The sequence below is a fragment of the Nilaparvata lugens genome, chromosome 13, assembly GCF_014356525.2.
Source record: "Nilaparvata lugens isolate BPH chromosome 13, ASM1435652v1, whole genome shotgun sequence".
NCBI classification, from domain to species: Eukaryota; Metazoa; Arthropoda; class Insecta; order Hemiptera; family Delphacidae; genus Nilaparvata; species Nilaparvata lugens.
Window position 1 is genome coordinate 1106636 of NC_052516.1, and position 14748 is coordinate 1121383.

At 34.3% G+C, this 14748-nt stretch overlaps 1 protein-coding gene across 1 annotated transcript in view; it reads left to right on the forward strand.

The window, feature by feature from the left end:
• The window catches only part of LOC111059042, a 336110-nt gene extending 321673 nt beyond the window's left edge, over positions 1 to 14437 (forward strand). Inside the window, 5 exon segments of the mRNA XM_039439523.1 lie at positions 7117 to 7264; positions 7267 to 7406; positions 10260 to 10444; positions 12774 to 12872; positions 14027 to 14437. Of these exon segments, the coding sequence (XP_039295457.1) occupies positions 7117 to 7264; positions 7267 to 7406; positions 10260 to 10444; positions 12774 to 12849 (549 nt within the window). The 3' untranslated portion in view covers positions 12850 to 12872; positions 14027 to 14437.
• Positions 14438 to 14748: the final 311 nt, after the last annotated feature.

Here is a 14748-nt window from a genome sequence, read left to right on the forward strand (position 1 = left end):
GCCTCATTATCAAACGAGAATAATTTAGGGGAATAACATAATGACGATTGTCGGCAACATATTTGCAACTACGATCAGACTACTGTATAGCCTATGTGTATATACAATTGTTTTCAGAGTACTTTTTCCTTTATGTAAATTGTGAAATTCGATGATATTTTTTGAAATTCGTCAAAACAGCTGTTCTACAGATGAAATATCTTGACTATGACTGTGTTCTTTTTATAAACTGCTCTACCTACCGTACCCACGGTATATGGAAGAAGAAAAAGTAAAAACCGTGTACCTACCTATCTCATGCACGAGAAGGAGGTTACAAAGTCCATTTCTCAAGGATTGGGTGGACCCCCATTAGTACCCCCAGGGAAAAGACTCATGTCAGTTGATAGAGCTAATAAATAACTATACAGGGTATAGATTTGAAAAAATCGTTAGAGCCGTTTTTGAGAAAATCGTGAAAAACTTGGTTTTTTAGTAACTGTCATTTTTTTCTCAAGAATATTACGGAATGCAATTTTCTCAGAAATGAGACTCATGTCAGTAGATAGGGCTTATAAATAGCTATCCATGGTATAAATTTGAAGAAAATCGTTAGAGCCGTTTTCGAGAAAACCGTGAAAAACATGGCTTTTTAGTCATTATCCGCCATTTTTTTCAAGAATATTACGGAGCTCTTTAATTAGGAATGGAGTTATCGTGTTCACAGACATACACACATACACACACACACACACACACACACACACACACACACACACACATACACACACACAGACCAATACCCAAAAATCATGTTTTTGGACTCAGGGGACCTTGAAACGTATAGAAAACTTGAAATTGGGGTACCTTAATTTTTTTTGGAAAGCAATACTTTCCTTACCTATGGTAGTAGGGCAAGGAAAGTAAAAATGGAAAAAAATATATATACCTATGTAATAAATATTATAGTAATGCTTCTTATAAATGATACAATTATAAGAATTGAATAATTTCGTGTTAAAACCAATTATACAGGGTGATAACCAAAAACAAGTCATACAGCCTACATTTAAATCTTCTAAATGCAAATTAATGGAGAAGAATACAATAAAAAATGAAATTTTCAGTTGTGAGCACATCCCAGTGCTTAATCAATTTTCATAAATAATATTATATGTATCTCATATAATAAGATACTACTGTAAGACTCAAATTTACGCGACTTAGGTCGAGAAGAGACTGGACTCTAGTCGAGAGCATGTGCTTCCAAATGGTGACACTCAGACCAGTCGATTCTAGTCTCCGCGACTAGCACCTTTTGAAAACACATGCTCTCGACTAGAGTCGAGTCTCTTCTCGACCTGAGTCGCGTGAGTGTGAGTAGAGCCTAAAACATCAAAACGAAAAAGCTCAACTCGTAAATTCTACCCAAAAACATGCTGTACACAATTATTACTTCCATATCAGTTCTCTCAGTATCGCGCTGTATTCAACAAAACTTCAACAACACCAAACAATAATTATTATTAAGATTTTCTAGTCAGACAGTGGATGCAAGTTTCCACAATTTCTTCAGCTCAAAAACATGCTGAATACAAATAAAATACTCTTTTATCAGTGTTCTCGGTATCGTGCTGTATTCAACAAAACTTCAACAACATAAGACAATTACCGTTTTGAGTCGAAAATAGTTGAAGAAAGTTTTAACAAGTCTTGTCATTATCAGCGTTATAGGTTGAAAAGAGAGGGCAAAAATGAGGGAGCAAAAATAAGCTTTATACAAGTTACCGTAACATGTTGCAAGGCAAGTTTCGTAACAAGATTTACAAGATTGATAACTGCTAAAAGTAGAAAATTCGGGAAGCAGTAGTGAGTAAATTCGAAAAAGTGAGTAATCTAGTTAGAAAAAATGATGAAACATTGTTCTGCCAGAGATTATTATCTTGACTTGTACAACGAAAGTTCATTTTGAAGTTGGTACACTGACGTGGGAGGGGTTTTTTAATACTTTTGAGGAGTGATTGAGAATGATGGTGGTGGGGGAAACCAAGGGGTGAACGAGAAGAAGGGAGGGAAGTAGTGAGAGATAAGAAGAGTGAAAGAAAAGAAAAATGTGGGGAGAAGTTGGAAAGTTTCAACTTCCATTGTTCCAAGTTAGAGGCGATTTATTCGTCTTGTCAAAACTGTAGTCAATTATTTTGAGCAGAAAGTGAGCCTATTTGTTTAGTATTATATCCAGGAAAAATGGAAACAAAGTTAAAATAACCAGACTTTTGTAAGAGAGTTTAAACTTTTGAGTTCAAAGATCACAATACTGTATTAACACTGAATGAAAATTCGACTGAGTCACTGTCAATGTTGTAAAACCGTTCTATCTTCTTCTTCTATCTTCTATTTATAATTATAAAAGCGAAAGGGCACTCACTCACTGACTGACTGACTCACTCACTCACTCACTCGCAGAACTAAAAATCTACCGACCAAAAACGTTCAAATTTGGTAGGTAAGTTCAGTTGGCCCTTTAGAGGCGCACTAAGAACGAATTTGGAAAAATTTCCAAAGATATGCCCAAAATCTGAGTTTTTCCAGCGTTTTCTCAGCTTTATCGAGAACTAATGAACAGAAAATGTTCAAATTAAGTACATAAGCTCAGCTAGGGTGTAATAATGTTTTTTTAGAAGGAATTGGCAATAACGTCAAAGATACGCCCAAAATTAGCGTTTTTCCGCTTCTTCTCAGATTTATCGAGAACCAATGAACAGAAATTGTTCAAATGCAGTATAGAAGCTAAGCTAGGGTGTAATAATGTTGTGTTAGAAGGAATTTGAAATAACGTCAAAGATACGCTCAAAATCTGCGTTTTTCCAGCGTTTTTTTGCGCTTTCTCAGCTTTATCGAGAACAAATTTACAGAGAATGTTCAAATTTAATACAGGAGCTCAGCTGGGGTGTAATGATGTTGTGTTAGAAGGAATTCGAAATAACGCCAAAGATACGCCGAAAATTAGTGTTTTTCTCAGCTTTTCTGCGTTCTCTCAGTACTTTGACTTTCTGATGGAATGAAGCATTCCCAAATGAAAAATACAGGCGAGCGAAGCGAGCCTGCTGATCCCATTTCTCCAGTCGGGGGTCTAGGGAGCGGAGCCATATCTAGATATGGCGAGCGAAGCGAGCCTGACGGCTAGTAATGAAATAAAACTGTAGAATTCGACAATATAAGCTATGTGTGTTTTTATTTCATTATTGGATATTGAATAAAAATATAAGAAGATGTTCTCTAACCACAAATTCATCAAAAAACGAGTTACCGGTTTCGGTTGTTACCATTATCAATCCCAGGTAAACTAGAAATACAATTTTAAAGAGCAGCAGTATTTGTAATAACGGTCGAGCACTGCTATTGGTGGAAGCCTTGACCTGTCAAGGTGAACGTCTGCGATTGGCCTAGACAAGCCCCTCCCCGATTAGCGGTTCAGACCAAACAAAATAGTGATTCAAACAGCAAATACGGAATTGTTAAATGAGTTATTAAATAGCTAATAACAATTAAGTCAAGTCTCGAATAGGATTCTCAAACCAATAACCAATTGTAATTTAGAAAAGTAATACAAATTCATCGAATTGAAGTGAAAATAATGTGAAAAGGGTTCCTCGACAGATAATAATACAAGAAGACATCTTCAATCTACACTGTGATGTAACTTCGGGACTTATATTGATTCAGAATATTGTTTTAATGTAGTAGCTTTTTTGGCCTAGCCTATAAGTGGCAAATGTTTGTGGAATAAGAAACTGATTAAACATTTATCAAAATTCCAACGGGAGTCGAAGTAGATAGATAAAACGGAAGCATGATATTAAAGTTTATTAACACTGGTTTGAACAACTTCTCGAAAATATGATATTCACGTATATAAAATACAATCAGTAGTTACTTACAGGCTAAAGCGAATAGTTCGCTTATTGAATCATAACAAACAGATCCAAGGGGGATAGAAGCATGCGGTGATAAAAAAGTCGAAGAAGAAGAAGACAAAGAAGAAGGAGAAGGAGTAGAATAAAGAGAGAAAGTCAAAGGAATGAAGAAAAATAAAAAAATATTGTTTTTTTACTGAGGTGTAATGAAACAAAACTAAAGGTGGAAACACTGACGAAAATCTCAAGAGGTCATAAAGAAAATTGAATCTATCAATCTACGAGTTTTACTCCCATTTTTCGACTTCTTGATGCCTATACAGGTTTGATCTGTTCTCAAGGTCTGTTTCTGCAAGGTTTTATTTATTCTTTGTCCTATATATAAAATAGTGATTTAATATTGAACAAACATTCCTAATAAGTTTCAAGAATCAGATTTTTACTAAGAGTTGTTACATTCAATTTCTTGAGGTATATGGCCTATGTTTGTTTGTGGGTGACGGAAGAGATGAACAATAAATTAATTCATTATGTTGATTAAGCAATGATTTATGGTGACTGGTGATGGTTTTTTAATAACCTACAAATAAATATATACCTTCATTTAACATCAACTTGTAATATGCATGCTAATGCAATAAGTAAGTAAACTTATTGTTTTTATTTTTCTTTGTTTGTAGTGTCTTTTGGTAAATAAAGTTCATTTCATTGATTTTTTTTATTATTATTACTTCCATTAAAACTAGTCACTAGGACTAACCATTAATTTTGTTCTCTCATTTCTTATCCTAAAATATTAATTTTTATTGCTAAAGTCTTCCAGTGAAGCCTACAGTTCCAATCTATCATTTCACTACTTTAAATTATTTCACTACACTTTTATTCAATATACTTTAATCACTCCACTAGCACTACACCAACTCGAAGGGCTTTGTTCTCTTCAACCTCCTTGTGAGTTCAGTGCTGTCTAGTAGTTGGATGACTTCGGTGTTGTCGTGTTGATGAAGACGTGACTCATGATGGGCTGCCAATCGTCTTATTTCACTGGTCACATAGGGAATGTGTAGATCTCGGTGCAAATCGCTGTTCCTTATGTACCAGGGCGCATTCACCATGTTCCGCAGTACTTTGTTTTCGAATCTTTGAATCTGACTGATGTTAGATGTTCTAGAGCAGCCCAAAAGCTGATTCCATACGTCCAGACAGGTTTTAGAATTTGTTTATAAATTAATATTTTGTTGTCCAATGAGAGTTGTGATTGTCTGCCCAACAGCCAATAGATTTTACTGTATTTGAGTCCCAGCTCACTCCTTTTCATCTTGATATGCTCTTTCCATTTCAACTTGGCGTCAAGAGTCATTCCAAGGTATTTTGCTGTGTTGCTGTGTGGTACTACATTCCCATTTAGATTAATACGAATCGGATCATTGATATTTTTGTTTGTGAAGTTGATATGAATGGACTTCATCTCATTCAATCGAATTCTCCATTTCTTTGTTCAGTCACTGAATTTGTTGCTAGCATTCTGTAGTTTTGCTTTCATTGATGATGAATGAAACCACAGTTCTAGAAGGGTTCTGAACCACCGTGAAGTAATTTCATAGACCATCCCAATAATAAATAAAATTAAACTCATAACTACAATATAATTCATCATTCATTCACTATAGTATAGTCTTCAGTTCTTTCAAAGTCGATCAATTCTTCGAAAACTGAACAAATCCCAAATTCAAACAAACCAACTTTTGTCGCATCTATGGGCTTACCGTAGTGAACACATCATAAGTTTATGACAAATATTTCAAGTAATAAGTTTATGAGAAGAGGTTGGAAAGGGTACTACAGTTAGATTCCTTTTGACAGCATTCCTCATAAACAACATCAACGCTTCCCTTTTAAACAATTCTGACAATTTGAACTGATTTTCACCAAAATAGAAATCGGTGTTCTAGAAGTTTGAAAGTCAGTATTTCTCATAAATAACATCAATTTTTCCCATTCAAAAGATACTGACTATTTGAAATGAATCTTACCACCACATTGAACGAAGTTGACTTTACTTCACCTGCCAGGACTTATTTGGCGCGCGAAAGGACTTAGCCGCAACTTAGTAAGTTGAGTGACTTAGCGATCCGAATTTTCTGATCCAATTAACAGAAGGTGTGCTTCATTTTTGAACTTCGCCAGTGATTAAGTTAGCCGATAAAGTTGTCTAAACAGACGTGACAAATTTCGAGTCACACCTCGGCTGCTATAGTGGATAAAGCTTTTAGGTGAAAGATTTTCAACTTCTATTAAAATAATTAGTATCATTAAGAGTTTTCCAATACCGTTGACTGATTTGCTGTATGAATGGATGCGGTGTTGAATATTGTCGATTTTGCTTTTTATTTGAGCTAAGGACTGCAGTTTTGTGACTATCATTATTGAAAATTGGAAATGTGACTGTTGAAGCCATGAAACCGCAGTTCAGTGCTCGAATTTTTTAAAAGTGAGGTTTAGAATATTAATTTAGCAGTATTTTGATTTATCAGGCCAACAGAGTATAGAATGTAACATTGTAATGTTTATAAGTTATAGTCCACATCACACTAAACACTTTAATAAAACCATGATGAGTAAAAATTCATGTCAACTGATATTCTAAATACAGTATATAAGTTGAATTACTATGTTTATATTTCATATGGTATCATGTTATATTTCAATATGGATGAATTGAGTATTTTGATGAATGGAACTAATTGAAGCTGTAACAACTAATCACTTATCAAAAATGAAATTTAAACAGTTTTTTACATAATAATTAACATTCTACAGCACAAGAAACTCTTAAAAATGGAGTAGGAGAATATCTATCACGAATGAAGCGATATGATTGGTAGTTGACCAATTCGAGAGGAAGGCTGTGATTGGCCACGACAAGACATGCTTGTCGTGGGCGGAGCATTCATGCTATAAGGGTATATATATTTCTGTGAAGATAAGAGTGCTTATATTTGTATTCTATGAAAATCTTATACGTTTTCTACAAGTCCTCACCATTATCACCTGATTTCTTTCTCTCCAGATGCACTTCACAAAAAACTCCCCCTGAACCTTGCAGCCTTTACAAGCCTCTACATTTGAATATGTTAATAATATTCTCATGGTTTTCCATTAAATTTTCATTGAATTCTCCCTCAATTTTCTCAAGTTTTCACCCAATTCTCCTCTGTTCCAGATGCACCCGACCACCAAACTCTCGCTGAGCCTCGGCTGGCTATTGGCCATGTGCTGCCTGCTGACCGCAGCCAATCAGCTGCAAGGGGAGGGGCCAGCATCAGCCAACCAGGGCTACCAGCTGGAGGACCTAGGGCTGGAGGAGGCCCTTCCCCAGACCCCGCCCAGTCACCTGCGGCCTACCTGTTGCCCCGCCTATTGGCTGAGCGGATCCGTGAGGGAGAGGGGGGACGCTGGCAACACGTCATCGATCCGAAGGTCTATCTTCTCACTGAGACTGCTAACGATCAGGTAATACTGATTATATAATCTATTATATAATAAAGGAAGGAACTGTCAAGTTTCAGTTTGCAAAGATTTTAATTAGACTCCAGAAGAGCACGTGTTACCTGCTAGCAGTGTAACAAAAACTATAATTTCGTTCATTTCTGCAATAATTTCGTTCATCTCTTCAATTATTTCGATTATCTCTGCCTGCTAGTATGTAATATTTTGAAGATGGTCTCTAAAGGAACCTTGTATTTATTATGATTTGTAATTGTATGAACAAATAAATAAATAAAATTAAGAATAAACTAGTGACCCCCTGGGTTAGAGATCTCATTCAAGTACTGTTATATTGATCTTTGAAATCTGCAACTTGTAATTACTTTTACTTTGATGACAATAATTACAGTCATGCAAGGGAAGCTTCCCAGTATGCAATAGAAAGTTGAGTGTAAGAGAGGGCCGACTGCGCCCAAACTTCGCTCTCTAGGAGAAAAATAAAGGTAGTCATTCTATTCTATTCTATTCTACGCATGGAGGAGTCGCTGTAGACCTGAGAAACTGTCTCATAATGAAACAATCAATTCTATTATCGAATTCCTGAAATCATCATAATGATTTCAATCACAAGTAAAAACAATCAAGCAATCATTTTAAGCAATCACAACTAAAAACAATTTATGAAACGAAATTAGAAGGTTTTGAAATATTGGTAGGGAGTTCGGATACACTCTGTATAGTGATACACGTCATCCTGTATACAACGAAATCCTCCATTCTACATCAAATTGGTGATATTTCAGCAGCCTTTCTCATGGAATTCTTCCCACCCTAGAGCACCAAGAAGCTTCACATGATACATCTTAATAACTATCTTGATTGACTCCCTTGAATCATTCATCTTGAAACGCCTTGAATTCATTCTACATAAAATTGATGAGACTTTAACAGCTTTGCTCGTGAATTCTCCTTAAGCAAAAGCTCTAAGAAACGAATATTATCATAATCATTATTCTCATTGACGGCCTGAAACTATTCATTGAAATGCCATTCATCCAAGAAAATGACAAATGAAAAATGAACCGAAATGAGTGCGTGTAATTGCAGACTACATTTTCCATAAATTCTCGATTTTTCAGAACATGACAGAGAACTGAAGAATCACTTATGACTTTTCTCAGATTCCATCTCTCATCAAATCATTTCTCATTCGTCCAGAGGATGACAAGCGCCAAATGCATCATTATCATTGTTATTACAGCTCTGAACCACTTCACAATATATAACTGTTATTCTCATTCATCTCATAGGTCATAAGTTTCACAAAATATCAAAATCTTCATTCCTAGCACATGACAACATAAGTTAGACGTGAGAAGAGAACACATTTCATACAAGAAAAGAAGTGAAAAAAGAATCCATACATCCTATTTCTCCAAAACGACAAAACTAGAAAATACAACAAAATAGCTCTCTTCATACCCTATCTCATAATATAATATAATCCATCAGCAAGGACTCAGCAAGAATTAAATGTATAAAATCACGTTTGGTCAATTCCGTTGATGAACGACCTCTACAACAGTACAATAGAGAGTTAGTGGGGAGGATATTTTTAATATTCTTTCCGAAGAATGGACATTGATATGTCCAATGCTCCGCCAATTTATGTAGATGCATAACAATATAATCATCTATAGTTATTATATTACAAATTACTTTCTCATATCATATACAGTTCAATAATTATTTTCTTAGTCTATATTATGTAAATTCATCTATAATATTTTGCTGTATTGTAAGCTATTGTATATAAGTGTATACGCCAGTATATATTGTAATCTACATAAATAAAGTACTCAATCAATCAATATGGTTCAATGAATATGTGTAGAAAATCTGAAGCTGGTTGATGTCAGGGATCGAAAAAACACGTCGAACATACAAACACTCAAACGTCGCCATGAGTCGTCGAGTCCAGTAATCAATAAGAACTCGCTTCGCTCGTTTAAGCAAATAACTTCTGAGATTGCAAATATTGACAACAGGGAGAGCAGCTATAGCAGCTCATAGCAAGGTCTAGAGATTTTCTATGATTCTCACTTGTAGTTGAGAATAGTGAATTTTATTTGGGAAAGTATCATTTCAATTTGAGAACATACGATTTGAAATCGAGAAGTTGTCAGTTGTGATTGGGAAATGATTTTAAAAATCCAGTGCTTCCAGTAACTATATTTCTATTGATAGAGTTCATGACACCAATGTTTGCAGGTTTAACCATTATCACTATCTATTCTCGTTCAATGTTTTAATATGTACTTAATACATATACATATATACATATATACACATATACATATATACATATATACATATATACATATATACATATATACATATATACATATACATATGTACTTAATATATAGTCTCGATAATCCAAACTAACTAAGACTAGAGCCCGGTAACTACGAAAGCTAACTAACGAAAATCCAGGTTAATCGGGGAAAAGGGGATAGTAGATAAATCTCAAGTCTTATTCAGAACCCATAGCTTCTATCACAATCGATTGAAGATAATTTTCAAACCTCACAAAACTAAATAAAACATAGTTTTGACAAGTGATTGTTAAAAAAATTTCTACGTCCTTATTTGCATTACATTTTCTCCAAAATTCGATCCGGACTTTCGAGTAGTTAGGGGGGTCCGGGTTCTACTGTACAATCGAATGTAAAAATTGAACTACAATACCAAGTGAGATTGAAAGCTATATGTAACTTCATTCAGTGTCAGTTCTTTGTCAATCAGTGTATATATTTTTTCCGATCCCTCTATATTTTCTTGATAATTTTTTCTAATAGAAATTGATTTTTATAGGACATGACAGGCGTTCGGAGACTGAAACGCACCAACGGGCCTTCGCTGTCCATCGTCAACCCACTGGACGTGCTGCGTCAGAGGCTGTTGCTGGAGATAGCTCGACGACGCATGCGCCAGTCCGAGGACCAAGTCATTGCCAACCGACAGTGGCTCAAGACCATCGGCAAGAGATCACTCGACCAGTGAGTAAATTCAACTAAATTCATACATTTATCTAACAAACAACACTGATGTGAAAACATAAATAGATAAAATACTAGGGCAATTGGGCTATTTTTCTTCCATATTTAGGTGGACACAATATTCATCTACACCTTTTCCAACTGTATTTGAGAAAGTATCAATTGCAATTGAGAATAGTCATTTGTATTTGGTAGAATGTCAGATGTAAATGAGAATAGTCAATTGTATTTGAGAAGTCATCACTTGTAGTTGAGAATAGTGAATTTTATTTGGGAAAGTATCATTTCAATTTGAGAACATACGATTTGAAATCGAGAAGTTGTCAGTTGTAATTGGGGAATGATTTTAAAAAGCCAGTGCTTCCAGTATAGTTATTTGTGCAACTAGTGCGCAAAGTGACAGTTTGCTGCATCGAAAGAAACGTTTACGCCTGAGCCGTAGGCGACGGCGGAATGGTTTGGTGAGTGCAGCAAAGGAACTTTGCGCACGTATTTCACATTAAATTTTTCCTACAGTTACCATTGAATATGAAAAGTGGGTAATTATGGGTGAAATTGCCTGAAATCTATCAAATGTTTGTGTTTGTGATGCTGTTATTAATAAAAACCTTAATTTATTTTAAATAGAATGTAGTATGTTGTGTGTTTGAATGGCGGGGGGGGGGGGCTGTCATCCACTGTTGTCCACCACCTCAAGACTCTTATAACGTGCTAGACCCACAGTCACAGTTACCAACTTTATTTTGATTTTGCTGCACTGGTGCTCCATAATAACCTACTAACTATTTTGCGTTGTCATGCTGCAAATCTGGAGTACGCGAAGTACTCACTTTGCGCACTAGTGCGGAAAAGTGATTCTTTGTGGCCTGCAATCAGTGCAGAAATGCCTGCAATCAGTCACTTTTCAGGGTATCTGTAGGAAAACTATATTTTTCATAACTGTACCCCTAAAAAATAATATGATAATATATTTAATATTCCAATAAAACGTTTAGTTTTAAAATAAAAAATTATTTTCAAGTCCCAAAATCCATTGAAGAATTGCCGAATTGCTTGATCAATAGATTCAATTGATTGATGATAAAGTTCAATTGCGCCTTGAACATAGAGAATTTGATCTTCATCAAGTGCAATATTTCACAAAATGTTTGGAGACCAAAGTCGTGTTGCCAATACATAGCCTACATAGAAATGATACTCTTTAATCATTCGTAAACAGTACAGGGAAAATAATTTCACCATTGAAAATAATAATTTGCCCCCATGCAAAGCCTATGGTAGTAATTTGAATACTGTGTACGTAGTACAGTATCCTTCCTGCTCAAATCAAACCTGTACTGTATGCTACAGAAGAGCCACGACATGTCAATTGAAAAAATTTCTCATTTTCAATTGATATCTTCTCATTTACATTTGACGATTTCTCAAATACAATTCACTACTCTCAATTACATGTGATGACTTCCCAAATACAATTATTGACTATTCTCATTTACATCTGACATTCTCTCAATTACAAGTGACTATTCTCAAATACAATTGATACTTTCTCAAATTAACTTGATACTTTCGCAAATAAAATTGGAAAAGGTGTAGAAACCCTTCCATATTTGGGTGATGACACGATTCAAAAAAGGTTAGGTTTCCTTCACCTGTCCAATTTAGCTTTGTTGATTCAAATTAACTAACAAGTAAGTAAATTCTTGTAGATCATTTCGAGGAAATAATGGTTGAGATCACCAATCACTTGACCAGTGAGTGAACCATTTTTTCCAGATTATTCCAAGAGAATGAATTGAATAGGGAATATAATTAAGCTGGTAACTGAATTTCCACGCACCATAACAGTGAGAGAGACCGGCAAGCTAAAATATGATTTTCATGAGTTTGGCAGATATGTTTTTCCATGATGGAAAAATCCATTCTATTTCTCCAAGGTGAAATGAAAAAGATGTTGTTAGTTGTACAATGCATGTGGAGCTGATTTCTCATTTTACTTGAGTACATAATTCTCCAAGTATCTGGATTATGTTTCTACACCTTGAAATAACTGAATTGAGGATTCGAAAATGTTGAATATTTCTACAGTCGACTAAAACTAAATCTCGCCCTATTGATCATGTTTCTAATTGGTATACTTCTCACTAGAAACTAGAACTACAATAACAGTAATAATTTGATATGGTGCACGATGAAGAACATAATCTACTATTCATGTTAGTTACTAGTAAACATTATATTTACTAATTATGATGAAAAACATGGAATTTCTTAGCACTTTTAAAGAGATAACTTGATTGTGAACTTTGAACGTTTATCCTTTTTTCAGGCAAAGTTTAAGGGAAATGAAAAATTCTTCTGTTCTGAATCACGGAAGGAAATGGAATGGATTTTTATATGGATGAATGGACTTAAAATTATATCTAAGGTAGAGTATCTATATATATTTATAAAATATAGATAGCCAACATTCGAAAATTACAGGCACTCAAACTGCAAAAAGTATGAATCAAGAGCTCATTTTCTTTTTGTTAATGGATATTTCTGTCTAGTCCTATTCCAATCTCTTGTTATAAATATGGTTTATTCCATTATAATACACGAATCCTATGCTAATCATTCTATGAAGATTTTCAAATTAAAGATATGTAATTAGTGCAGAGTGAGTTTATTGATATTTCCATTGTGAATGGAAACTATACTTGATATTGTCAAGACCAATAATTTATTAAGATAATTTTAGTTCCGGTTGTTACAACATTATCAATCTCTACTAAAATGAAAGCTCAAACATTGAGCAGCCGAGTATAATAGTGTGGATGGAGCTCCATGATTGGCCACTAGCTTTTGACCAATGGTGGTTAGGCTCTATTGTCATTGGACGAGACCAGAACCGCCCACGGCTCAAGTTGAATACTTGGGCTTGTCTAGTCTCGACCAATGACAGTGGAGCTCAACTTCCATTGGTCAACAGCTAATGGCCAATCGTAGGCTCCATCCACCCTCTTTATTGACCGAGCGAAGTGAGGTCTAAGATTCTAGTCAACGATTTGACATTTCTCTTGTTTAAATGTTTATATGTTGCGCATTTACGGCGAAACGCGGTAATAGATTTTCATGAAATTTGACAGGTATGTTCCATTTTTAATTGCGCGTCGACGTATATACAAGGTTTTTGGAAATTTTGCATTTCAAGGATAATATTAAACGAAAAAGGAGCCTCCTTCATACGCCAAATATTAGAGTAAAAATCAGACTATAGAATTATTCATCATGAATCAGCTGACAAGTGATTACACAGATGTATGGAGAAGCCAGTCTATTGCTGTATTTCCATAAGGTCTATAGTTTCAATCAGGTACTTGTGGATGAGAATACTGCGTGAGGTCTACTGTTCACAGAACTACTAGTATTTTGCTGCTCGATGTCTAAGCTTTCTGTTTCATAGAGATTGATGATGGTGTAGCAATCGTAACTAGTATCTCAAGTTGTTTCAATTTTTGTATAAAAATTTCTAACGGCAAATAAATTCAATTGGAATTTTACTTAAATAATAATTAATTTTGATAATTTATTTTACAGATAAGACCCCGCACGTTCTTCTGACCCCAGAGCTGGAGAATGAAAATACCTGAACCTCTACTTCTTGCCAAAATCAATTTTTAAATTGCATCATGTCTTCAAATAAGATACCTACGTAGAAGAATCTGTTTTAGAAAATTTTAAATTTCATGTATTTTTTATCTCTTTTTTTCTTTTTATTTATTTTCTTTATATTCATGTATTTTGTACAGTGAAGTAGCTGGTCTACTGATAGGCCTACTGTTATATTATATAGAATGAAACAATTTTGTGTGAAATTTATTTTGGATTGTATTGAATCTTATTGTTTATAATGTTTACTTGAAACAATAACAATTATTATATAGAAAGAAACAATTTTGTGTACAATTTATTTTGTATTGTATTGAATCTCATTGTTTATAATGTTTACTTGAAACAATAATAATTATTATTATAGAATGAAACAATTTTGTGTAAAATTTATTTTGGATTGTATTGAATCTTATTGTGTATAATGTTCACTTGAAACAATAACAATTATTATATAGAATGGAACAATTTCGTGTAAAATTTATTTTGGATTGTATTGAATCTTATCGTTTATAGTGTTTACTTGACACAATAACAATTATTATTATAGAATGAAACAATTTTGTGTACAATTTATTTTGTATTGTATTGAATCTTATTGTTTATAATGTTCACTTGAAACAATAACAATTATTATATAGAAAGAAACA